Below are 23744 nucleotides of genomic sequence, written 5' to 3'. Positions count from 1 at the left end.
GCGGGGGCTTCCCGGGCCGCGGCGCCTCCCGCTCCCCCGCTCCCCCCAGCCCTCCCCCCCCCAAAATGAGGAAACGGAGCAACTTGTTCCAAGTTGTGCAGCCGGGGCTGCCTTGGGGTGCCCAGCCAGCGCTCGGGGGCCCTCCTGGGTGTGGGCGCGGGGCGCGGCCCGGGGGCGCCCCCTGAGCAGGTGAGCCCGGTGGCGGGGGTAAGGGGAGAGACCTTGGGGCAGTGGCGGTGTGTGGGGGGGGGGGACCCCGAGGGCCCTGGGGGCGTCCCGGGCGTGCGCTGGAGCAGCCGGTGTGAGCGCCAGTGTGCGCGGCCGGCGTGCGCGGCCGGTACGCGGCTGGGGTAGCGGGTGGTTAGAGGCGATCGGGCGCGGGGCGGGGGGTATTTTTCTGGGTGCGAGTGTGCGCGTCCGCAGGCTCCCGGGTGTGTGTATCCGCGCGTCCACGTGGAGGGATGTTCGCGTGGGGCCGAGATGCGTGTGCGCGGCCCTGCGTGTAGCTCGGGTAGCGCCGGGTGCCCTGGCGGCCCGCGTCTGGCGCCCAGGTGTTCAAGTGCGGGTCCGTGTGTGTGTGTTGGGGGAGACAGGCACACACATCTCTGGATGTCGGAGAGGCTGTTCGTGTGTGCACACGTGTAGACGTGTGCACACCTGTCTCTAGGTGAACGTGCCTTTGCTTGCACACCCGCGTGCCCGTGGGTCCCTGTGTCCACCTGTGTCCAAGCCCCATGTGTTTCTGTGTGTGCTCGTGTGTACATGGATCAGTATGCGTGTGAGTACACAGGGGGCTGGGGATTTACGGGGGGCAGTACTGGAGAGGCAGAGGTTCATCTCCCAGCCGTCCCCACGGCCCACTCGCCTGCTGTGGGGTCCGGGCGAGAAAAGCCCTCCCCCCGCAGCAGTAAGAGGCCGTGTGTCTGTCCTAGGTTGGCGTTGGGATTGGTGGGGGATCAGAGAGGCTCAGCCGATGGCCAGAGGGGCCCAGGAGGGCTGCATGCCCCCTGCACCCCCCCCCCCCACCGTCCCGGCCCCACCCTAGGGTCAGGGATAGTGGGGAATGACCTTGAATCATCCTCTGGTTCCTTGCTCTGCCCCTGCCCCTGCCCACTTACCAGAAAAGAGGAAGAACCAAGCTCAGGCAGGCGGCACCGTGTTCCCCACCCACTGAGTGACTGCTGGGGGCTGAGCCAGGCGCTTCCCCCCTCCCCACCATATGGCCCCTTGCTCTGTGCCCACCCTGTGCCTCCGTTTCCCTTTCGGGACCGTGGCGAGGCTAGATTCTGTGGTTTCCTCGCTGATGTTGCATGGCCGCAACTCTACAAGGAATTCCTGTGGATAAAGACCGCCTCCCCAAAGGGGCTTAGGGAGCCATCACCCGGGACCCCCTATGGGGATGCCCTCCCCCTGTCGCCTCCATCTGGCCCCGGGCTGGAAGGGCTGGAAGTGGTTCGTTAGCAATGGCCCCGGGCCCCAGCCTGGCTCCAGTCTGGGCTCTCCAGCTGGTCTCTGCCCCTCCCCCAGGTGAGCCCCCGCTTCCTCCGTGCCTGGCGCCCCACGTTCGTCTCAGCCAGGATGCCAACGGTGAGCACCCCCACCCCGGGCTGCCTGTGTCTCGCCCCGTGCCCTGCTCAGTCCACACCCACGGGACCTCGGCGCCGTGTCGGGGGCTGTACTCTGACCGTGTCCCCTTCAGCCGGTGCTGCATTTCTGTCACCTTTTCTTCCCAATCTTCCGCCTTCGTAGAAGCAGATGTTTCTATCCTGGCTGCTCCCCCTTTCTTTTGTGTTGTTCTTTCTGCCTCTGCCTTGCTGTCTTTTGCCCAGTTTCCATTTCTTCCTCACCCCTGGCATCTCTCATGCCCTTTTGCTCCCCCCCCCGCCCCCCCGCAGAGGCGCTGGGCCCCAGGCACCCAATGCATCACCAAGTGTGAGCACACGCGCCCCAAGCCGGGAGAGCTGGCCTTCCACAAGGGCGACGTGGTCACCATCCTGGAGGCCTGTGAGGTGAGTGGTGGCCTGGGGGCCTGGCGGTGCTTGCGGAGGTGCGTCTCTGCCAGGACCTCCCCCCCCACCCCCACGCAGACACCGACCCCTGGCTCCCTCCCTGGCAGAGCAAGAGCTGGTACCGTGCCAAGCACCACGCCAGCGGGCAGGAGGGTCTGCTGGCGGCGGGGGCGCTGCGGGAGCGGGAGGCCCTGTCGGCCGACCCCAAGCTCAGCCTCATGCCGTGAGTCGCGGGGCCGCCCCGGGCGGGGGCCGGGGGCCGGAGGGCCTGGGCGGCCCGGTCCAGCGCGCCCTTCCGCCGGCCGCAGGTGGTTCCACGGGAAGATCTCGGGCCAGGAGGCCGTGCAGCAGCTGCAGCCGCCGGAGGACGGGCTGTTCCTGGTGCGCGAGTCCGCGCGGCATCCGGGCGACTACGTGCTGTGCGTGAGCTTCGGCCGCGACGTCATCCACTACCGGGTGCTGCATCGCGACGGCCACCTGACCATCGACGAGGCCGTCTGCTTCTGCAACCTCATGGACATGGTGGAGGTGTGGCCGCCGCGAGGCCCGGGGCCTCCAGAGCCGCGCGGACACCCCAGGCCCTGCCCCGTGCCGGCAGTGGGGGGTGGGCAGGAGGGGCTGGTCTCCGTGGACCACCAAGCCCAAGGTGGTCTGAGTCCTCTGGATGCACCTCTGGGGGGCCCTGGGGTGGCTCCTCTAGACCCCTAGGAACCTCCAAGTTGACGCTCGTCCAGAGACCACCGCCCCACCTTCCCCAGGATCCTCCTGTTTCCTAGCCTGCATCCTTTCCGTTTCCACGGAAACCAACCCAACTCCTCTGGAGGAAAGGAAACCCCCCTTCTCCCCAGCTCCTGCCCACCACCCGGTTCAGGGCACAGAATGCAGGGCGTCCCCTCACCGTGGGGCCAGGCTCACGGCTGCCTCTGCCCTGTCCCCCCCCCCCCCCCCCCCCAGCATTACAGCAAGGACAAGGGGGCCATCTGCACGAAGCTAGTGAAACCCAAGAGGAAGCAGGGCACCAAGTCGGCAGAGGAGGAGCTGGCCAAAGGTAGGGGCCCCTGCCCTCCCGCACCGGGCCCACGGCCAAGGCCGCTGCACACGAGCGGATCGCGGGACCTGGCACGATGAGCAGAGCACCCGGGGCAGCCCTCGGGGCGGGCAGGAGGGCCCACAGACGCCCACCAGCCCACATGGGGTGAATTCCCACACTTGCTGCTGCTTCCACGTCTCTGTCCCCGCCCTGTCACCTGGGCCAGAATCCTGGGCCTGAGCCTCAAGCCACCACCCACCCACCGGCCGTCCAGCCCCAGCCCTAGATCCTTCCACCAGAGCCCTGCCTCTGTGCCCCCAGAGGTGACTTTCTACCATGAAAATCTACCCATATCTCTCCCTTGCCTTCTAGAACCTTCCCTCATGGCTGAGCTGTCTTCCTGGCCTCATCTACAAGGCCCTTCCTTTTTGTCCCCCGTTTCCCTCCTTGTTTCCTCCCGTGCCTCTGTGCTGTTGTGCATTCTTTTCCCTCCCCAAGTACTCTTCCAGCCCCATTTTCATTGAGAAATGACATCCTCAGTGCTCAAGGCCCGAAGCAAATGCCACCCCCACGTCCACGGCCACCCCCTTTGAACCTGACGATCATGTCTCTTTGGAAGCATGTCTCTCCCAGGGAAATCTGGACGTCTTGGGGGTGGCCCTCAGGGGAGGCTGGTGTCACCATGCTTGATCGCGGAGTGGGGCTTTGGGGAGGAAGGGGAGGGGGCCTATGGAACCTAGTAGAGAGGAAGGGGGAACGTAGGCAGTTTTGAGACAAGGCGTCAGGGAGGCTGGACTGCAGATGACCACTTAGAGTGCTGGAAGATTCTGGAAGATTCTGGAAGAGTCTCCAACCTTTACCAGAAGATTCCAGGAACTTTGACAGCCTCCGTGTTTGTGGTATCTTTTGCTGTGTGTCCCTGGGTAGCCAGAGATGAAAAGACTCTAAAGGGAAGAACCCATGGGGTATTGGGAGGGACACAGTCTCCAGGTGGAAGAGAGGGGAGCCCCAGGGCTGCCCCTGGGGCTCCATGGGGCGTTCCTGGAGAGCGAGGCTGGGGCCTTACCCCACCCGCCCCCAACCCTCGTCAGCTCCTTTCCTCAGGTCGGCCTGAGATGGGCAGGCTCTGTTGCTTTCCAGCACTTGAAAACCAGGACCAGGGGTGGGGTGTCTCACACAAGCCCTCGGGCCGTTGCTAGGCGTAGTGGCCGCCTGAATGTGTGTCCCTGCCGGGGCGCTGTGGGAGACACCACCGGCCTCTCGCCAGGCGGACCCCCCACGGGAGGGGCTGGTGGAACCCATTCCCCTCTGACCGGGTCTCCACCCCACAGCCGGCTGGTTACTGAACCTACAGCATTTGACGCTGGGTGCGCGGATTGGAGAGGGTGAGTTTGGAGGTAAGTGGGGTCCTGGGTCCGGGGCTGAAGGAAGAGGGGCGGGAGAGATGAATTAATCCACACCCGTGTTAACACCTTCTTGCTGTGAGCCTGTGTCTCCCTCTGTGGCGGGGGGGGGTGGGGGGGGCGGTGACATCAGCTGTGCGGACCAGCACTCCGTGATTGGTGATCGTGCGCGATGCCTTCACACCTCTGGGCCCTGTACTGGGAATGCCATTCCTGGAAGCTGTTGTTCTGGAAGGCTCTGGGGCTTAGATCAGGGGTCGGCCTACCTTCTCTGTAAAGGGCCTGGCTTTTCAGGCCAGTCTGTGTCACATCTATTCAGCTCTGCCTTAGTAGCAGGAAAGTTGCTGCAGACACAGGTAAATGAATGGGCCAATAAAACTTTATTTGTGGACACTGAACCGCGAATTTCTTGTCATTTTCATTTGTTGCAAAGTAGTATTTTTCTTGTGACTTTTTTCAAACGTGAAAAAACGTACAAACCACTCCGAGCTTTGTGAGCCTTGCAAAGGCAGGAGGCAGGCCTGGATTTGGCCCACGAGCTGAAGTTTGCAGACCCTACTTAGCTGATTGTCTTTGATCAGCCTGCAGGGGTGAGGGGTTTTCCAGGCCTGGGGACCCACAGCCCTGGCGGTGTGCATGGCGGTCGGTGTGCGTGGGTGTTTCCATCTGCCTGTCCCCCCCCCCCCCCACCACAGCGGTCCTGCAGGGTGAGTACCTGGGACAGAAGGTGGCCGTGAAGAACGTCAAGTGCGATGTGACGGCCCAGGCCTTCCTGGACGAGACGGCGGTCATGACGTGAGTCCCGGGTGGGGGGCGGGCCCCCTGGGAGGGGGGGCCCAGGCGCACCCTCACGGCCCGCCTGCCGGCCCCCAGGAAGATACAGCACAAGAACCTGGTGCGTCTGCTGGGCGTCATCCTGCACCAGGGACTCTACATCGTCATGGAGCACGTGAGCAAGGTGGGGGTGGGGCCCGACGTGGGATCAGGGTTGGGGGGGGCACCTGAGCAGCCTCGAGCCCCCCAGGCCCACTTCCCTTCCCCACAGGGCAACCTGGTGAACTTTCTACGGACACGAGGCCGGGCCCTCGTGAGCACGCCCCAGCTCCTGCAGTTTTCCTTGTGAGTGGGACTCCCCGGGCGGGGCGGGGAGGGGGCTTTCTAAGGTCAAGGGAAAACTGAGGTGCCAAGTGGGAGGAGCCTGGCCTTGGGGATCTGCGCTCCGGTCACCGAGCACCCCCCGGCCCCGCGCCCCCCGTGCTCTGCCCCCGGCCCAGGCACGTGGCTGAGGGCATGGAGTACCTGGAGAGCAAGAAGCTGGTGCACCGAGACCTTGCCGCCCGCAACATCCTCATTTCCGAGGACCTGGTGGCCAAGGTCAGTGACTTTGGCCTGGCCAAAGCCGAGCGGAAGGGGCTGGACTCAAGCCGGCTGCCGGTCAAATGGACGGCGCCCGAGGCTCTCAAACACGGGGTGAGCCCCCCTCCATCCTGGGACCCTTCCTTGTGTGGCCCTATCTGGGCCTCAGTTTCCCCATTTCTGAAACAGTCTTGGGTTCAGTGCCGAGGGCCAGAACAACAAGGACTCCTTACCCCACTGAGTCTATGGGTTCCGCTCAGTGGCGGGGGAGACTCAGAGGGGTCAGTCTGTCGGGAGGAGACCAGAGAGGGAAGGTCAGCCCAGGGGGACTTCCTGGAGGAAGCAGGGGCTGTAACAGAAGCCATTAGGGCTCCCTCCTCACCCTGGTCCTGGGCCCCACAGAAGTTCTCCAGCAAGTCGGATGTCTGGAGTTTCGGGGTGCTTCTTTGGGAGGTTTTCTCATACGGCCGGGCTCCATACCCCAAGATGGTGAGTGGGGTCTGGGGGGAGGCGCTGGGTCCCCTGTGAGTCTGGGGACCATGGCCCCGACCCCAGCCGTGCTGGCGTGCCCTCTGCCCACAGTCGCTGAAGGAGGTGTCAGAGGCCGTGGAGAAGGGGTACCGCATGGAGCCCCCCGAGGGCTGCCCGGGCCCCATTCATGCCCTCATGGGCAGCTGCTGGGAGGCTGAGCCTGCCCGCCGGCCGCCCTTCCGGAAACTGGCGGAGAAGCTGGCCCGGGAGCTGCGCAGCGCGGGGGCCTCGGCCCCGGTGGGGGGCCAGGACGCGGACAGTTCCTCCTCGCCCCGAGGCCAGGAGCCCTGACCCTGCCCGGTGGGGCCTCAGGCCCCAGAGGACAGAGTGGAGGGTGCGGGGTCGGGGGAACGGGCCAGGCCCGAGAAGGGTCAGGGCCAGCGAGCTGCTCATGTGGCCCAGGTGGGGGGCTCTGGGCAGCCCGTGGACACCAGGGACCCGGGGAGGCGAGGGATTAGAGCCTCCATAAAGACTGGTTCCAAGGACTGTGGGTGTCTGAGTCTCTCTGCGACCCTTGGCGTCCTTCGCCCCGGGGGTTAACACCAGGGCACCCCCGTCACTCAGCCCAGGGCCATCCACCTACCAGTCGTCTGCCTGCTGAGGCCCCCACAGCCGCCGTTGGGGACACAAATCCCCGGGGGTGGAGCCAGGAGAGCCCCCGGGCATCACGGCCACCCCATGGGCCCACTTGTTGCCACCCACGGTCCCCGCTGTGGTGCCCTCACAGCTGCTGTATTCGACCCTTGGGGTCCCCGGCTCAGAGGACCTCGGGAGGCTGCCTGCGGCCACGGAGGCCCACGTTCCACATCGTCTGTGGCTCCTCTGCGCCAGCCTCGCCCCTCAGGGCGGGCACACGGGAGACCGGGGAGGGTCTGCCACGGCGGTGCAGCCGCCAGCCTGACCCGGTGACTCCAGAGGAGACTGACGGGAAGATGCAGGGGCGGGGGCTCTGGGCTCGCACCCCCAAGTTCCAAGCCTGACACCCCGGCTGTGTGGCCCTGACCCGCCGTGACGAAGCGTCTTGAACTGAGGACAGACACTCCAGGGATAGGGGACATTAGTGCTAAACCCGGAGCCTCTGGGCAAACCTCCCCCCGCCCCCCCGGGTCCCAGCAGCCTCCTCTACGATCAGGCGTCTTTTCGGGGTGATGGGTGGGGGCCTGAAGACTCACACCGGTCAAGGCTCCGTGCACACAGCCGGTGCCCAGTTATTACTGGGACTGTCCGTCACCCCTTCTCATCGATGTTTCCAGCCAGCTTCTAGGATGCCCGGAGGGGTCTCCGGCCAGGCTGGGGTGGCCGTCGCCCCAGGACCCCTCAAACCGGAGAGGGCAAACCAGACCACAATACACCCACCCGCTTTGGCTGACCCACCGCTCTTGAGCACGGCCTGAGCCAGGGACTTCCCCAAGGTCACACTGACCTCCTACGGTGCCCCTCCCCACCCCCCCGAGGTCCCACCCACCCTCCAGCCTCATTTTCCCCACCAGCACCCGAAGGGGCCCAGGGATTTTTCCTGGCGGAGAAATGACGGGTGGGAGGCTGGTGGGGCTGACAGTGGCCTGACCCCCACCTAATCCAGCCGGAGGGGACGCCCGGCCCCAAGGCCCCGCCCCTCCCTGCCCCTAATCCGGCTCTCTAAGCTGACACAGCGTCTGCACCTCCTGCCGCATCCGCTAAGCCACCCAAGTCCCCTGCGCCTAACTCCCGATCTCTCCTGCAGCCTCTTAACCCACCTGGGGCCAATTAGCTAATTGGGGCCTGAGAACAGAGCAGCTCGTTAGTGAGGAGGCAATTAGGGCATTAGGGACCCCCCCCCCCCCACTCTGTGCTGCAGGCCCCGTGCCCCTGTCCCCAGGCCCGCCCCACACACGGGGCAGCTCAGCCCGGACGGGCCCCAGGGAGCCTCGGGGAGCACCGGCCACCCCGGGGCTCGGGCTCACACGCCTCTCGGGCGCTGGGGCCTGGGTCTCCCGCCTCGCTCCCCAGACAACCTCCGTCCCGTCCTCCGTGGCACTGAATCCACCAGACCTTGTCTTGGCCTCATCGCTGCCCCCCCCCGCCCCCCGTCTCCCCTCCTCTCGGGCGCCGAGCTCCTTGGGTGGGGGTGGACAAACCAGTCTCAGGGTCTTTCCCCTGGAACCTGCTCCAGCTCTTGGACCACTGCCTCTGGGACAACCTTGTCATCTACCTGTCCCCAAAATTGGGCCCTGGGGAGAGCCGCCTCCTCCCTCTTCCCCCAACTCTCTCCCCCCGGGGTTGTTCCCCTCCCCCAACTTCCATCCCCACAGCCAGACCAGGCCTCCCATCTTGCCCCCAAGAGATATTCATCCAACATGCCATCTGACTGCGTCCCTCCCCTGCTCCACAAACTCCCGTGGCTCCCCAGTACCCTCTCCACACACACACTTGGGCCCGGAATTTTAGCCTTGCACTTCATCGCTCTGATTACTTTCCGTAAAAGAGCGGCCCACCCTCCGTCCCCCCTTCCCTCCCCGGCTTGAGTTGTCTCACTAGGCTTAGAACCACCTGACACTGTGTTACGTCTCCTGGTTGGCTATCTCCCCGACTAGCATGTCCGCCCCGAGGTCTGTGTCTGTTCTGTTCGCTGCTGTGAACACTGCCTGGTATACTGTAAGCGCTCCACAATGTTTATTGAATGAATGAAGGACGGACTTCGATTCATTCCCCCAAACCCAGCGAAGTGCCCCCTACTCCCCGGCCGGCTCGGTGTCCGGGGGAGCCGACAGGAACTGCCTTCACTTCTCGGAACCACAGCTTCCCCAGCCCCCGTCAACATCTGTGTCTAAGAGGACCTTTTTCTGGCCCCAGCTCTGAGAACAGTAACAGTGGGCATTCATCGAGCACTTCCTGAATGCCAACCACTGTGCAATGCTCTCTGCTTTCATCACCTCGTTGCCCCACCCGGGCAGGTCCTGGTGTCACCATTCTACAGCTAGGGAAACTGAGGCCCAGAGAGGGGAGGCCCTCGTTGGTGTCCTACGGGGAACGGAGGCAGACCCAGGCCGATGGTTCCCCCCCCCTCCCCGCCCCATGCACACACCCCTCTGGAGCCGCAGCCTTCCTCCCCCCGCCCCCCCACGCCCTCCCTCTGCAGCTCAGAGCGGCCAGGGCCTGGGCGGGAGGGGCCGCCTCAATTAATCACCTCGCACTAATCTTCCCATCTCCGGACCCCAACCCCCTCGGGTCTGCAGGACCAGGCCAGCAGCAGACACGCTGGGCCCACTGGGGCGGGGGCCGTGTGGATACTGGGGCCATCGAGGGGCTGCTGGGGGTGGTGAGTACGGGGCAGGTGGCTAAGAGCGGGAGTTGGGGCGCAGAGAGCCCCCCAGTGTCCCAGCCTCCTCCCTTCCTGGGGGGGGGGGTCCCAGACAGAGAGAGACGGACAGACAGACAGAAGCAGACATGCAGGCAGAGGCAATCCAGAACTCGAGAGGGAGAGAGAAAATAGAGGTGGAGGGACAGGCACCCCAGGAGCCGAGAGCAGAGGAGGGGGAGGCGGATGGAGAGCGAGCCCACCCGAGGTGGACGGAGGGACGGGCCGGGCAGGGCGAATGCGGGACCCGGTGCGCCTTTCCTCGGCGCCTCTAACCCCAGACCCAGAGGACTCGGGGCGGGGGGGGGGGGGGGGGGCTCCCTGCCCTCCCCAGCTGGTGGCCTCACCACCGTCTGCCCTGCTGCCGTCCCGCCAGGTGGGGGTGAGGACAAGCCATGTTCCTGAGCCCGGGTGAGGGGCCTGCGGCGGAGGCGGGGGGGCCGGGCCCGGGCGAGGAGGCCCCCAAGAAGAAGCACCGGAGAAACCGCACGACCTTCACCACGTACCAGCTGCACCAGCTGGAGAGGGCGTTCGAGGCCTCCCACTACCCGGACGTCTACAGCCGCGAGGAGCTGGCGGCCAAGGTGCACCTGCCAGAGGTGCGCGTGCAGGTGAGGGCACCCGGCAGCCCAGCGAGGGAGCCGGGGCCACACTCGGGCCCTCCGGGGGCATAGGCAGGCGAGACGCCGGGAAGGCTTCCCGGAGGAGGAGGTGTGGGACTGAGACCTTGGCGTCGGAGTGAAAGTCGGCCAGTCGGAAAGGAGGAAGGGGGGGTTGGGGTGGGCGGCTGGCTCAGGTGGTAGAACTCGTAACTCTTGATCTCAGGGTTGTGAGTTCAAGCCCCGCTTTGGGTGTAGAGGTTGCTTAAAAATAAAATCATTTAAAACGAAAGGAGGGAGAGAAGGCAGGCAGGCAGGCAGCGCGGTGTCTTTCTAGGCGCACAGAGCAGTGTATGCAAAGGCGTGGAAGGTGACACCGGGGGTGTTTCCGTGGAGCTGGGTGCGAGGCGGGGGGAAGGGGATGCCGACCGCGGCTGAGAAACGGCTTTCCACGGGCGTCAGATGCTGAGCCGGTGGCTGGGACTCAGCGCCCAGGGCCGAGTTTCAGAGAAGACCCCAGGTCGGCTTGATGGGGGCCGTGGGGGGGCCTTCTCGGAGAGGGCCATCTCCTTGAGGCAGGTAACTGCAGGTCAGAGGGAGGCTAGCCGGTTCTGCACAGCGGGGAGCCCCGAAGGAGGACACAGGGGGGGAGGGAGCGGCGGGCTGGCTCCTCCCCACAGAGCCTGAACCGGGAGCACCCCTCTCACCACCTCCAGGTGTGGTTCCAGAACCGCCGGGCCAAGTGGCGCCGCCAGGAGCGTCTGGAGTCGGGCTCCGGGGCCGTGGCAGCCCCGAGGCTCCCCGAGGCCCCAGCCCTGCCGTTCGCCCGCCCTCCGGCCATGCCGCTGCCCCTGGAGCCCTGGCTGGGCCCCGGGCCCCCGGCCGTGCCAGGCCTCCCGCGCCTCCTGGGCCCAGGCCCCGGGCTGCAGGCGTCCTTCGGGCCCCACGCCTTTGGCCCAGCCTTCACGGAGGGCTTCGCCCTGGAGGAGGCGTCCCTGCGGCTGCTGGCCAAGGAGCACGCACAGGCTCTGGACAGGGCCTGGCCTCCCGCCTGAGTCTGGGGCCCGCCCGTGGCCACCCGTGCCGGTGCCCCTGCCTTGCATCCCGGGGAGGAGGTGGCCTGGCGGGGGCCTCGGCCTCCCCGCCTGCGGGCCGGGCAAGGGGTGGACCGTGAGGCTCTGAGGCAGTAAGGCTGCCATCGCAAGACACGCCCAAGTCCCCCTGCCCGCTCCTCGTCCCTCACGGCGGAGCCCCGGCTCTCTCAGAAGTGACAAAGAACAGCAGTGGCCGCCCATGGCCCTGGCGTCTTTCACTGTGTGTCCCCCGCGTGCCCGTCGCTTTACCCCTCGTGACAGCTGCTTTACGGGGGAGGAAACCGGCCCAGGGAGGCCAGTTTCCACAGCCACACAGCCACTCGGGGTGGAGCCGTCGTTCAAGCTCGTTGCCCAAGCCCAACTCCCCAGGTGCCACGCCGAGTCCACGCCGGTGTGGGACGCGGGGGGAGCCGGGCTGGGCGCGAACGGCGGGTTCTCAGGCAGAAGCAGGCGGACGCTCTGCTCCCTCTGTAAATCAAAATGTGGCTTCTGTCCCCACTGACCACAGACCCGGTCACGTCTCCCAGCCCAGTGAGGGCGGGATGGGGCCCTGCTGGCAAGACCCACATTTGTCCCGTCCAGCCCAGCCATGTCTCCCCAGGGCGTGACGGACACCCTTCCGGAACTCGGCTGGACTCCTTGGCAAGGGGGCCACGGAGGGCAAGGAACAGGGTGTGAGCAGGCCGGAGGCCCCCCCAGCGTCAGCAGGACACGGGACTTCCCCATAGGACGGGGCAGCCCAGGTCGCGACAGGAGGGGAGGGGCTGGAAGGCAGGAGGTGCACGTAACCGCCCTCCCTTTGAGCTCTGTCCGCGGAATAACCACAGGTTCACTTCCGGGTCCTCGGTTCGAGCTGCCCTGCTCACCTTGGCTCACGTGACACCTCACACAGGAGCCCCCTGGCCCGGTCTTCCTCGCGTGGTGGCAGCCAGGTCAGCGGCCCACCCACGCATCTTGCATCCACCTGACCGCCGGCCGCCCAGCCGCCCAGCCCCCGCCCACCCATCGTCCGGTGATCCCTCTGTCCATCCATCCACTGCGCGACGGGGCCGTAACGGTGAACAGAACGAGACAAAAATCCCTACCCCGACGGAGTTGCCACTCTGATGGGAGACAGACACAAGCACAATTAAATAAACACCGACGTTCGTACTTAAAACACCAGCTGGCTGTAAGTGCTGGGACAAAATAAAACCAGAAGAGGCAGTCTGGAGTGCAGGGAACAACTGTAGTTCGACAGGCCGGTCGGGGGGCCTCTCAGACGTGACATCACGGAATCGGAGGAGGTGAAAGAGGCAGCCATGGGAACACCTGGGGGGGGAGCCACCCAGGCAGCGGGAACAGCACCCCCAAAGGCTCTGGGGCAGGACCGGGGTGGGCACGAGGGAGGAACCGCCAGGAGGCCCCTGTGGCTGGAGCAGGAGGTGCCCGCAGGGAGGTGACAGGAGGCAGGTGTGGCAAGGCCTTGTAGCCGTCACACCTTTGTTTTTTCACCGAGAGCCAAGGGGATCCACGGGAGGGCTGGGACCCTCCGCCTGCTCTGGGTGGGCCACAGGGAAGGCAAGTAATCCGCTTGGGCAGAGTCTTCCTAAGAGGATGAGGACTCCCATTTTCCTGGGACTAGACGGAATTAGTCCCGAGCCCCGCCCACCCAGCCACACAAGCAGAGGAGCCCGGAGGGCCCCTGGTCCGGCCCCCAGGGGGTGCCCTCATCCCATCCCCCACTCCACCCCCTGCAAGCCCCAGCCTCGGCCCTGGGTCCCAGGCAGGGCAGGAGTTAGGACCGCTGGGAGCTGGGGTTCTCACTCAGGTCTGTGGGTCAGGTTCACAGGGTCTTAATGCAAGATTCCGGGATGCATCTCCTGCTGGGGTGAAGGTGAGGGAGGGGGCGGGGGAGACCGAGACCCGGGGACCAGACGGGTGGACAGGAGGATGGTGGTGAGGCCCAGGTCGCCGGGCTATTTCAAATGACCGGCCCATGCAGACGACACATGACTCTGGCCAAAGAAGGAAAACGAAGTCCCTTGTCTCTGGCTGGGCTTGCTAAACTAGGTAGGGGGCTTCAGCCGGGAGTCCTGGAGCCACACTCGTCCAAGAGAACTAGTCCCTGGGGCTACAAGGACCCAGAGACAGAGCCACACACCTGGACACTGAAGTCCCCGAGGCCAGCATGCCTCAGGGCAGAGCCCGCCCCAGACACTTCGGCTTCCGAAGGCCACAAAGACGCTTACGGTCCGGGTGGCACGGAAAAGGGTTGAGTCCCTTGCAACCAAGCGAGTTGGGTCTAAAAACACCTCCTCCTGGAAGACGAGCTGGGGCCTCTTGGGCGGCGTGAGAAATCCCGAAGATGGACAGCAACCGCCCGGGGGGAGGCTGCAGCCACGGAACCACGGGGCCTGAGTCGCCCCCCCCCCCCACCTGCCCCAGTCTCCCTCCCGGCTCGGAGAGCAGACGGCACCCAGCAGCACCCAGGGCCCGCGAGGACCCCCAGGGCCCTGGTCCGGCCTCACTCTGGGGACCAACCAGGCACCAGGTGAGGGGCCTCCTCTGTTCTCAGAAAACTCTTTTCTCCAGGCAGATAGAGTCTTCTGTGGGGGCAGGATGGGGAAGGCGCTGTGTGCCTCCGGGGTCCTCCCGCCGGGCCTGGTGAGGTCCCTGACGGGTCAGGGCGGCCCCGGGGCCTTCCCCTGCTAGAACTTCCGGTTCTTGCTCAATCGGTTGTGACGCCAGATGTTGTGTTTCCGCAGCAGCCGCCAGTACTCCCGGGTCTCGGGGTCCAGCTCCTCCAGCTTCTTGGGGGGGCCCAGGTTCATCTGGAACAGCCTGATGCGGTGTGGGCAGGGGTCAGGGCCGCACAGCAGACCCCCACAGCTCCCCCACCCCAGGCACCCCGGGTAGAGGCAGCAGCACACGGGGCCCCACACAGAGGCTGCGCTGTCCTGCCCCAGGGCCTTTGCACTGGCTGTTCCATCCACCTTTAAAGCTCCTTCCACCCACTCAGGTCTGGAGCCACGCATCACCTCCCCAGGGAAGCCCTCTGGAAAGCACAGGGGATCAGCTAGGCCACCTTCACCCCGTCACTTGGTCTCCCGGGTCTCCAGCCTGGCCCACTCACCACTCAGGGTACTCCTCGTCTGGCTTCAGGACCACGTCCTGGCCCTCCTTGTAGATGTTGACGCCCATGGCATGAGTGGTGAGTCGGACAGGGTCCGTACATACGTCTGGGTCCTTCAGGGCCTCGCTGACCACACCGCCTTTGCCGCCTTTGCCCCCTTTGCCCCCCTTCATGACTGGGGGTGGGGGGGGAGAGAATCGTTTCTGTCCAGCTGCACCCCAGGAGGCCAGCCTTCTTTTCTACCCCTTTCTCCGGGTGGCCCCCGGGTCCCTTAGACTCTTGCCTGCTGCACTCAAAATGATCTTTTTTAATGCTTATCTTTGAGACAGAGAACGAGAGCAGGGGAGGAGCAGAGAGAAGGGGACACAGGACCCTTAGCAGTGAGTCCGATGCGGGGCTTGAAGCCATGAACCGTGAGACTGTGACCTGAGCGGAAGTCTGACGCTCAACCGACTGAGCCACCCAGGCGCCCCATGCACCCAAATGACTTTAAGTGAGACACAGATCCTGCTTTTAACACTGCCGCGCAGACCGACCAGGTCATTGCTCTCCAATTCTGTTTTGATACCTTCTGTGTATCTCACAGAGAAAAAGGTCTGGTATGTGTCTTTAACGCCCAACATTTTGTCAGTTCCCTCCTTTGAACAAAGGAGATCAGGCAACGCTATACCCAGCTCATTTTGCCTTTGCTTAGGTGGCTAATACTTAGACGGGCCCCTCTGCTTCCTCGAATTTCCGGTGGCGGGTAGCCCAAGGTCACACAGTGACCCAAGAGTTGGGACCCAAGTTCCTAACACCCCACCCCACCCCCCGCAACAAAACACATCCCGCACCGGCGCAGTGAGCCAAATCCCTTCCTAGGTCCCTCAGAGCGCGCCTGCGCAAATAGCTCAGCGTCTGCCTCTTTAAGCTCGCGCCCGGATTCTAGGCACCGCCTCCCACACAAGCGCCTGCGCACTATTAACTCCCAATTCCCAAACCATGCCCATCTGGGTCCCTCTTAACCCAGCTCACCCGGTCTCTTGGCGTAACCCCGTACAAGGAGTCTTCCAGGCTCGACAGGGACCGGGAGCTCCCGGGCCGACCAGCTGGCCCAGGTCCGCGTAGCCCCGAAGAGGCATCTGGCCGCCATGGCGTATGCCGGCTGTCCGCACGTGCACTTTTCCGGGAGACGACAGCGGCTACGGGGTGCTTGGGAGTTGTAGGCTCCTAGAGATTTCTGGGAAATGTAGTACTCCACCGTTAGCCACTCACGGTGACTTCTTTCACAGGGGTCTTCAGTTACCGTGTGAGGGGACTTTCCAAAGAGATTTCATTTACTAATTGCCCTTCTTTGGTTACTTACCACTTAAAGATCACACCTTATGCATTCCTGATTCTATTCAAGGCGCAATTACTGAAAACCTAAAAGTAATTGGCTAATACTTAACAGCCTCATTATCCTCCAGCCCTTTTGCTAAATCTGTAGCCAGCTCGATCTCGTTTAATCCTCACCAGTAGCAGGTAGCTGCTATTATTATCCCCAGTTTATAATTGCGGAAGCGAAGCTCAGGGAGGGAAAGTTAGGCCAGGACGCGCCATCCCGCCTCCCTACTGTGAGCGAAACCGGAAGTCCATGTAAAATAGGGTCCCGGCGCTGCTTCCGGTGTCCCTGGAGTCGAGAGAGACCGCCTCTCCCTTTGAGATTTTCCAGTCCCATTTTTTTCTCATCCATTGGGATAACGCCCACAGCCGCAGAAGGGAGGCAATGATCACTAACCCCGTTTTGTAATTGAGGAGTCAGGCCCAGAGGCCAGCCCGGGCTCTCACTCTGTGTAAACGGAGCATTTGGACTCGAACCCTTGGTTCCGACACCTGGCGCTCCGGCGCCGCGAGGCTGGCTGGGAGAACTACATTTCCCAGCAGGCCCGGCAAACGCGCGCAAGCCCAGTGGGCCGGGAGCGCTGCGCGGACGGACCTGCCGGCGCCGCGGCCACTGGAGGGCTGTCCTGCCGGGGCGTGGGGTCCTGGGGGCCGTGCGGGCTGAGGCCACCTCGGTGTGGGAAGTGAGTGGCCTGACGGGGCAGAACGGGGTCTGGAGCCGGCGGCTGAGGTAGGGGGTCTGAAGTCTTGAGTCTGGGGTCTTCGGGAGGACCGGGGTCTTCACTGGTAGCTTTAGGCTCGAGTTGGGTCTTCAGGCTGGGTTCTGAGGTCCGGGTCAGAGCCTGGGGTTGATCTTGAGCGTGACATTGGAGGTTTTGAGACGAAGCTCTGCTTTCTGGGGTCTTGGATCTCGGCTTAGACTGAGGTCTTGAGTCCGCGGTCTCATGGACCTGTACCAACCGGGTCTGTAGAGTCAGGGTGTGTCTCCCACCTGGGTTACAAGGTCGCGGTGGAGAAAGATGTGGAAGAACTAAGTCTGGGGTGACGGGATCCACGGCTGGGAGAGGCCTGGGGTGACAGGTACAGGGCCGGGCCGGGGCGGGGGGTGGGGGGGGGGGAAACCTCAGGGTTTGGAGCCTGTGGAGCTACTGTCTTACAACGGCCTGTTCTGCGCCTCAGTTTCCTCATCTATACAATGGAGATCATAGCGGACCCTTCCTTGCAGGGTATGGTGCGGCTTAAGTTATGTGCTCTGTATGAGCGGCACCCACCTAGAGCCTGGCACCCGGTGGGCACTCAGGAGATCGTATCTTTGAATCTCTCTTTCAGATGCTGGCCCAGGCATGGAATCCCTGACAACTTCCCAGTCTCCCCCAGGCCCTCCAGCTATGGACTTGGAGGAGCCCAGGGACGCCCTCTCACCCCCTCGGGACGTCACCCCCAACTGCCAGTGGGACCCGGTGCCGGGAGGCCCCGGCAGCCTGAATCAGATGGAACTTGATGGGCCAAGTATCCGGGAACTGGTGCAGCAGTTTGAGGCTCTGCCTGGTGATCTGGCGAGCTTGTCCCCAGACGGACCTCCCTGCCCCCTGCACGTTGCCACCGGCCACGGCCTGGCCTCCCAGGACGTTGCTGATGCCCACGGGCTCTTGTCTGCCGAGGCCGGCCGGGACGACCTGCTGAGCCTTCTGCGCTGCCAGGAGTGTCCTCCTCCCCAGTCTTGTCCGAAGGAGCCTCCGGACCCTGCTCCTCGCCTGTTGCAGCCCCCTGAGGACCCAGACGGGGATGCCGGCCCCCCGGAATGGCCGGAGGGCGCTTCTGCCGAGCAGGCCGGCAGCCGGAGCTCAAGCAGCTCCCCAGAACCGTGGCTGGAGACAGTCCCTCTGGTTGTTCCCGAAGAGCCCCCTGCCAGTGTCCAGGTAGAGCCTGTCCCGCCTCCTGGGCCGCCTCTGCTGCCAGCAGCCAAGCCAGGGGACTCAGTCCTGCCCCTCTTCTGTCTTCTTCCAGAGCCCCAAGACCCTGGTGCCATACCCTGCCCTCCAGGAGGGTGAGTGTCCTGTCCACCCTGGCCGCAGGGACTGGGCAGTTTCAGAATAGCCTGGCTCAGGCTCCCAAATTGGCACAAAGTTGGCCAGGGACGAGTTGCTTCTAGAGAGGCTCTGAGGTTGGTTGAGCAGATTCCAGACGGTCCGGTGAGAATGTTCTAGAATGAATGGGTACGGAAGGGCAGGTTTGCCATGTGGAGCACCGGGTTCTAGAGCAGGGCTTGGCAGATGACCATCTGCGGACCACATCCAACCCGCCGCCTGTTCTGGCACGTCTTGTGAGCTAACCAGCTCTTAGGTTAAAAAAAAAAAAAATTTTTTTTTTTAATGTTTTTATTTTGAGAGCGAGAGTGCGCACGAGCAGGGGAGGGGCAGAGAGAGAGAGGGAGCGAGAGCGTCCAAAGCAGGCTCCGCGCTGTCAGCACAGAGCCCCGCATGGGGCTCGATCTCATGAACCGCGAGGTCGTGACCTGAGCCGAAGTCAAGGGTCGGTCGCTTAACCGACTGAGCCACCCAGGCGCCCCGGCTCTTACATTTTTAAGCGGCTGGAAGGAAACAGAATAATATTTCTTGATGCATAGAAAAGATGTGCAACTCAAATTTCAGCGACAAATAAAGTTTTATTGAGACACAACCCGGCCCATTCATTCACGGACTGTCTATGGTGGTTTTCCTGCCAGGGGTTGAGTAGTTTCCACAGAGACCATCTGGCCCACAAAGACCAACGTATTTACTGTTTGTCCGCTTGCATAAGAAGTTTGTCAGTCTCTGCCCCGAAGGCGTGGGAAGAACTGGTTCTGGGCATCTAGAATGTTCTAGGACTTCCACGTAAACTACCTGAGGCTATAAGTCAAAGAGCGAGTTTTATGGTTGGCGGAAGGGGCGCTGCTTTGGACCAATGGTTACAAGGTGCCAGAATCACGGGTGGAGCTGTGAGTCACCCAGGTAGTTCCAGATTTTGGCATTTTGCCTGTGGTTCTAGATTAAGAGAACCTGGGCTGGTGAGAGTGTTCTGGAATGAACCGAGCCATCTAGACTGGGGGGTTTCATAATCATGGGTGGAAAAGAGCTTATCTGCCGCTCCAGACCAAAGGAGGGTGTTCTGCCACTGTGGATAGGGCCATCTGGTTCTAGAGCACTCAGAGAGTTCTAGAGTTGTGCGATACAATAGAATCATAACGTGAGCCACGAGTGACTTTCGATTTCCTAGTTCTCTGCTTTACAGAAAAGATAAGTAAGACTAGTAACATTTTTTTAATTTTTAAAAAATATGTATTTATTGGGGCACCTGGGCGGCCTAGTGGGCCGAGCGTCCAACTTCAGCTCAGGTCCTGATCTCGCGGTCTGAGAGTTCGAGCCCCGCATCCGGCTCTGTGCTGACGGCTCAGAGCCTGGAGCCTGCTTCGGATTCTGTGTCTCCCTCTCTCTCTGCCCCTCCCCTGCTCGCTCTCTCTCTCTCTCTCTCTCAAAAATAAATAAATGTTAAAAATATATACAATTATTTATTTACTTTGAGAGACGGAGAGAGAGAATCACCAGCAGCCTCCACTACGTCAGCGCAGAGCCTGACACGGGGCTCGATCCCACGATCCGTGAGATCATGACCTGAGTCGAGACGAAGACTCAGATGCTTCACCCAGTGAGCCCTCCCCCCCGCCCCGGGCACTCCAAAATTCCTACCGTTTTAACTAACTCAAACGTATTTGAGTGTCGTTTCAACGTCCAATCGGTATCTTGCAATTGTTTTACGTCTTTTTCACACTAAATTTTCAAAATGCCGTGTGGGTTTTACACGTCACAGCATATTTTAGGGGCACGACACCCACCTGTGCCTGGCTGTTAGCATATTGGATGGTGCGGTTCTAGAAGCTCAGAGTAGAGCTGTCTGCCGTTCCAGAATGCTTAGGGTCTTCCAGAGCTGGGGCCTGTACCTGTCGCTGTAAACAAACAAAGCAATGGCTCCCGGTTAGGACACTTTAGAACTGACCGAGCCGTCTGGTCTGGTTCTAGACTGCTCAGGGAATTACAGAACCAGGAGGGGAACGTTCCGCGTGTTTCTGGGCTGGGTTGGTGGGATTCTAGAACTTTGAGCAGAGTTGTTTGTTCCTGGGCTGCTCCGAAACTTCTTAGAACCACCGGGTACAACTGAAGTGTCGCAACTATGTGAGGACGTTCTAGAACCGTTGGAAGCGTGACCCGACGCCGTCACGATGAAGAAGTTACAGAATCACGGAGTGGGGAGATGTGGTTCCGGAGTGGTGCCCATTTCTGGACGCCCCCCCCCCCCCCCCGGAATTCTGTGGTCGGAGACTGTCGGAGAGTTCTGGAGTCACAGAGGGGAGCCAGCTGGGGTTCTGGATGGTGTGAGTTTTAGAAATGTGACAAGGGGTCTCTTTCTGCTCTGATCAGGCAGTTCTTTGAGTATGGAACAGAGTCGTCTGCAGATCTGGGCTGGCAAGGGAGAAATCTGGAACGGTGGTCAAAGCTCACTGGCTCTAGATGGATTCGGGGGATTCCAGAAGCACCGAGTGACGCTGACTGGTCCTAGGACATTGCTGGTTTTAGAAACGGGACTGCCTGGTTGTAGCCTGATGACAGAATTCTAGAAACACAGGGTGGAGGTGTCCGTCGTGAGCTTTTTTTTTTTTCCCTGGGGGGCTCTGACCCTGGTTCCAGACCCTCAGGGGTCCAGAAACTGGGTCATCTGGCCCAGAGTCCTTGAGCCGTGGACAGAGTCAGCTGGTTCGAGACTGACGAGAGGGCTCTAGATCTGTGAAGGCCAAGCTGCTTGTCCCTCCTGCTGCTGGGATGGTTCTGGAACGGCGGGCAGACCCGCGTGGCTTGAGTGCTAGGCTGGGGGGTAGAAGTCAGTGCTTCCAGACCACCGTGGGAGCCGGGACCCTGGGCGGAGCGTGTGGGGCTGGACACGGCCGGCGGGGCGCTCTCGGGCTGACCCTCCTCCGCTGTCGCCTTCAGTCCCTGGTCCCTGTGACCATGAAGACCTCCTAGACGGTGTCATATTTGGGGCCAAATACTTGGGCTCCACCCAGCTGGTGTCCGAGCGGAACCCGCCCCCCAGCACACGCATGGCCCAGGCCCGGGAGGCGATGGACCGCGTCAAGGTGAAGGCAGGGCCGGGCAGGTGGGGCTCCCCAGGGCCGGTGGGAGGTGGGGGGGGGGGGCAGGGGGGAGCCACAGGCCGGTCCTCCGAGGCCCCTGGAGCCTGGCGGGGGTGGGGCGGGCAGAGGCTGGGTCTTCGTGGGCCTCCACTTCCCACCCCCCCCCCCACAGGCCCCCGAGGGGGAGACCCAGCCCATGACGGAGGTGGACCTCTTTGTCTCCACCAAGAGGGTCAAGGTTCTGACGGCTGACTCCCAGGTACAGGGCCGGGCCGGCCCCCGGGCTGGGGGCGCCCCCGCCCCCCCGAGGGTCCGCACAGCCCACCCAGGCCTGGTCTCCCCCCCCACCCCCCGCCCCCCTGCAGGAGGCCATGATGGACCACGCCCTGCAGACCATCTCCTACATTGCCGACATCGGCAACGTGCTGGTGCTCATGGCCCGGCGGCGGCTGGCCCGGCGGCCGGCGCCCCAGGCACACAGCCGCCATCTCTACAGGATGATCTGTCACGTCTTCCACTCAGAGGACGTGAGCAGCCCGGCTCCGGGTGTCGGGGGGGGGGGGGGGGGGACTCGGGGCCCGCCCTGCGCCCTTCCAGAGACCCCCTGGTCACGCCGTCGCTGCAGCGTCCTTCCATCGGTCCTCAGGGCTGTCGGCTGTCTCCCCCACCACCCCCTGGGCCTCTGGTCTTTGCCATAAGCCTCAGAGACTGGCGGCCCACCCCCCAGCCTTCCCCCCTTCCGGGTCGGTGTCCCTCCCCTCCCCCGACAGATTCCCCAAGACAGCGGCTGTTTTCCACAGTCCCCGTAGCCACAGGGCACGGGGCTGTCTCCCAGGAGTCCTGTCCCTGGTGGGGCCGGGAGGGCTCAGCCCCGAGGACGCCCGAGGGTCTGGGAGACCTGAAGGAGGGGGGCGGGACACCCCCCGAGAGCCGCTGCCCATCGCCACGCAGGCCCAGCTCATTGCTCAGGCCATCGGCCAGGCCTTCAGCGTGGCCTACAGGCAGTTCCTCCGGGAGAGCGGCATCGACCCCAGCCAGGTGGGCGCCCAGCAGAGCCTGGGGGCCACGGGCCCCGGCCACCTCCACAACGGGGACCTCGACCACTTCTCCAACAGCGAGAACTGCAGGGAGGTGAGCGTGCGGGCCGGGGGGCCCCTGCCAGCCCCCCTCAGAGCCGCCCTCATGCCCCCCACCGTGTCCCCCCCCCAGGTGTGCATCGAGAAGCGTCGGGGTGAGGGCCTGGGCGTGGCCCTGGTGGAGTCGGGCTGGGGCTCCCTGCTGCCCACGGCCGTCATCGCCAACCTGCTGCACGGGGGCCCTGCCGAGCGCTCGGGGGCCCTCAGCATCGGGGACCGCCTTACTGCCATCAACGGGACCAGCCTGGTGGGGCTGCCCCTGGCCGCCTGCCAGGCCGCCGTCCGCGTGAGTCCTCTCAGGGTGGCAGGGTGCTTTCCCTGGGCCAGTCCAGAGGGGCATGGAGCATTAAGTCCCCCCCCCCGCACCCCGCTGCCGCGTGCTCCGGGAAACTGAGTCTTGGAGAGGGGACGTTGTTGGTCCAGGTGACCGTGATGGGGTGAAGGCAGGATGGGAGCACCAGCAGCCCAGCTACGGAGCCGGGGGCCTTCCTCTCCGCCGTGAGGCAGCAAGCGTGTTCTTGAGTCTGGACCCTTTTGTTGGATGGGGAAACTGAGGCCCGAACATGGGGAGGGACCTGGCCAGGTCAGGAGGGCGGGTCCGACACGGCCCACGCAGCAGGTTAAGGAGTGAGCACGGCCGACCTGGCTAGAAGCTTGCTTCCCGTGAGGAAACGGAGGCCGCGGGAAGGGAGGGGAGAGGTCACACAGCTCCCACCCGAGGCTGCCCGGCTTGAGTCTTGTCTTCTTAACTGCTTCTCGAGGAGCCTTCTAGAATCTAGGGCCCTGACTCCAAAGCTCCATTTTACGAGTGGGTAAACTGAGGCCCGGAGGGAGCTGCAGCGTGCCGCGAGGTCCCGCAGCGCCCTGGGGGGCCTCGCTAAGCCCACAGCCCCTGTCGCGCACAGGAGGTGAAGTCGCAGACGCTGGTGACCCTCAGCATCATCCACTGCCCGCCGGTCACCACGGCCATCATCCGTCGGCCCCACGCCCTCGAACAGCTGGGCTTCTGCGTGGAGGACGGCATCGTGAGACCCCAGCCCCGGGACAGGGTGGGGGGGGGTGGGGGGGACCGGCGGCCCCCCCCTGAGCAGCACGGCCCCCTCCCCGCTCCCTCCAGATCTGCAGTCTCCTCCGGGGCGGCATCGCCGAGCGCGGGGGCGTGCGCGTGGGGCACCGCATCATCGAGATCAACGGGCACAGCGTGGTGGCCACGCCGCACGCCCGCATCATCGAGCTGCTCACCGAGGCGCACGTTGAGGTGCGCGGGCAGCGGCCGGGGCGGGGCCGGGGGCGGGGCCAGGGTGGGGGGCGTGCCCTCCTGCCGGCCCAGGCCCGCCCCCAGCCGCCGGCCTCCGCTCTGGCCCCCCCAGGTCCACATCAAAACGATGCCGGCCGCCACCTACCGCCTGCTCACCGGCCAGGAGCAGCCCGTGTACCTGTGACCGGCCACCAGCCCGCCACCGTGCCTTAGCGCCAGCAGCCCCGGGACTCCGTCCGCGGGGCCTCCGGAGGCTTCTTGGCTCCCTGTTATTCTCTGACGTAAAACATTAAATGCTTAACAAACGGGCATCTTGGCTCGAGATCTGTGGGGTTCAGAGAGGTAGGATA

At 63.7% G+C, this 23744-nt stretch overlaps 4 protein-coding genes across 6 annotated transcripts; 3 read left to right on the top strand and 1 right to left on the bottom strand.

The window, feature by feature from the left end:
* Positions 1-706: 706 nt before the first annotated feature.
* Positions 707-6740, top strand: MATK (megakaryocyte-associated tyrosine kinase). The gene is made up of 13 exons (XM_042977768.1): positions 707-778; positions 1528-1587; positions 1896-2009; positions 2117-2232; positions 2318-2537; positions 2964-3057; positions 4371-4436; positions 5138-5237; positions 5316-5400; positions 5488-5561; positions 5717-5912; positions 6201-6287; positions 6381-6740. The coding sequence occupies exons 1-13, from the start codon at positions 773-775 to the stop codon at positions 6618-6620; spliced, it is 1458 nt and encodes a 485-aa protein (XP_042833702.1). The 5' UTR covers positions 707-772; the 3' UTR covers positions 6621-6740.
* Positions 6741-10027: 3287 nt separating this feature from the next.
* RAX2 (retina and anterior neural fold homeobox 2) lies at positions 10028-11347 on the top strand. Its single transcript, XM_042977788.1, has 2 exons — positions 10028-10277; positions 10982-11347. The coding sequence occupies exons 1-2, from the start codon at positions 10062-10064 to the stop codon at positions 11318-11320; spliced, it is 555 nt and encodes a 184-aa protein (XP_042833722.1). The 5' UTR covers positions 10028-10061; the 3' UTR covers positions 11321-11347.
* Positions 11348-11623: 276 nt separating this feature from the next.
* Positions 11624-16313, bottom strand: MRPL54 (mitochondrial ribosomal protein L54). 3 transcript variants are annotated; one of them, XM_042977787.1, is made up of 4 exons: positions 16234-16313; positions 15489-15693; positions 14475-14649; positions 11624-14182 (listed from the first exon to the last, which is right to left on the bottom strand). In XM_042977787.1, the coding sequence occupies exons 2-4, from the start codon at positions 15604-15606 to the stop codon at positions 14050-14052; spliced, it is 426 nt and encodes a 141-aa protein (XP_042833721.1). In that variant the 5' UTR covers positions 15607-15693; positions 16234-16313; the 3' UTR covers positions 11624-14049. The 3 variants fall into 3 exon arrangements, with proteins under 3 accessions (XP_042833721.1, XP_007075219.1, XP_042833720.1); XM_007075157.3 differs by lacking the exon at positions 16234-16313 and adding an exon at positions 15820-16048; XM_042977786.1 differs by lacking the exon at positions 16234-16313 and adding an exon at positions 15969-16048.
* A 13-nt stretch (positions 16314-16326) lies between these two features.
* Positions 16327-23703, top strand: APBA3 (amyloid beta precursor protein binding family A member 3). Its single transcript, XM_042977764.1, has 11 exons — positions 16327-16566; positions 17166-17755; positions 17844-17883; positions 20858-21003; positions 21173-21259; positions 21366-21527; positions 21952-22131; positions 22210-22422; positions 23042-23161; positions 23254-23394; positions 23507-23703. Exons 2-11 carry the CDS (start codon positions 17180-17182, stop codon positions 23576-23578), a joined length of 1737 nt encoding a protein of 578 aa, XP_042833698.1. The 5' UTR covers positions 16327-16566; positions 17166-17179; the 3' UTR covers positions 23579-23703.
* Positions 23704-23744: the final 41 nt, after the last annotated feature.

Source organism: Panthera tigris, chromosome A2, assembly GCF_018350195.1.
Source record: "Panthera tigris isolate Pti1 chromosome A2, P.tigris_Pti1_mat1.1, whole genome shotgun sequence".
Classification (NCBI taxonomy): domain Eukaryota; kingdom Metazoa; phylum Chordata; class Mammalia; order Carnivora; family Felidae; genus Panthera; species Panthera tigris.
Note: the sequence above shows the minus strand (reverse complement) of the source record. Positions and strands in the feature narration are given on the sequence as shown.

Coding starts and splice junctions, on each gene's coding strand:
- MATK (XM_042977768.1), top strand. Junction 5,913..6,200: donor CCGAGGCTCTCAAACACGGG/GTGAGCCCCCCT, acceptor TGGGCCCCACAG/AAGTTCTCCAGCAAGTCGGA. Junction 6,288..6,380: donor GGGCTCCATACCCCAAGATG/GTGAGTGGGGTC, acceptor CTCTGCCCACAG/TCGCTGAAGGAGGTGTCAGA.
- RAX2 (XM_042977788.1), top strand. CDS start 10,062: ATGTTCCTGAGCCCGGGTGAGGGGCCTGCGGCGGAGGCGGGGGGGCCG. Junction 10,278..10,981: donor TGCCAGAGGTGCGCGTGCAG/GTGAGGGCACCC, acceptor CACCACCTCCAG/GTGTGGTTCCAGAACCGCCG.
- MRPL54 (XM_042977787.1), bottom strand. CDS start 15,606: ATGGCGGCCAGATGCCTCTTCGGGGCTACGCGGACCTGGGCCAGCTGG. Junction 14,650..15,488: donor GGGTTACGCCAAGAGACCGG/GTGAGCTGGGTT, acceptor CCCCACCCCCAG/TCATGAAGGGGGGCAAAGGG. Junction 14,183..14,474: donor GACGAGGAGTACCCTGAGTG/GTGAGTGGGCCA, acceptor ACACCGCATCAG/GCTGTTCCAGATGAACCTGG.
- APBA3 (XM_042977764.1), top strand. CDS start 17,180: ATGGAATCCCTGACAACTTCCCAGTCTCCCCCAGGCCCTCCAGCTATG. Junction 17,884..20,857: donor ATACCCTGCCCTCCAGGAGG/GTGAGTGTCCTG, acceptor TGTCGCCTTCAG/TCCCTGGTCCCTGTGACCAT. Junction 23,162..23,253: donor TCTGCGTGGAGGACGGCATC/GTGAGACCCCAG, acceptor CGCTCCCTCCAG/ATCTGCAGTCTCCTCCGGGG.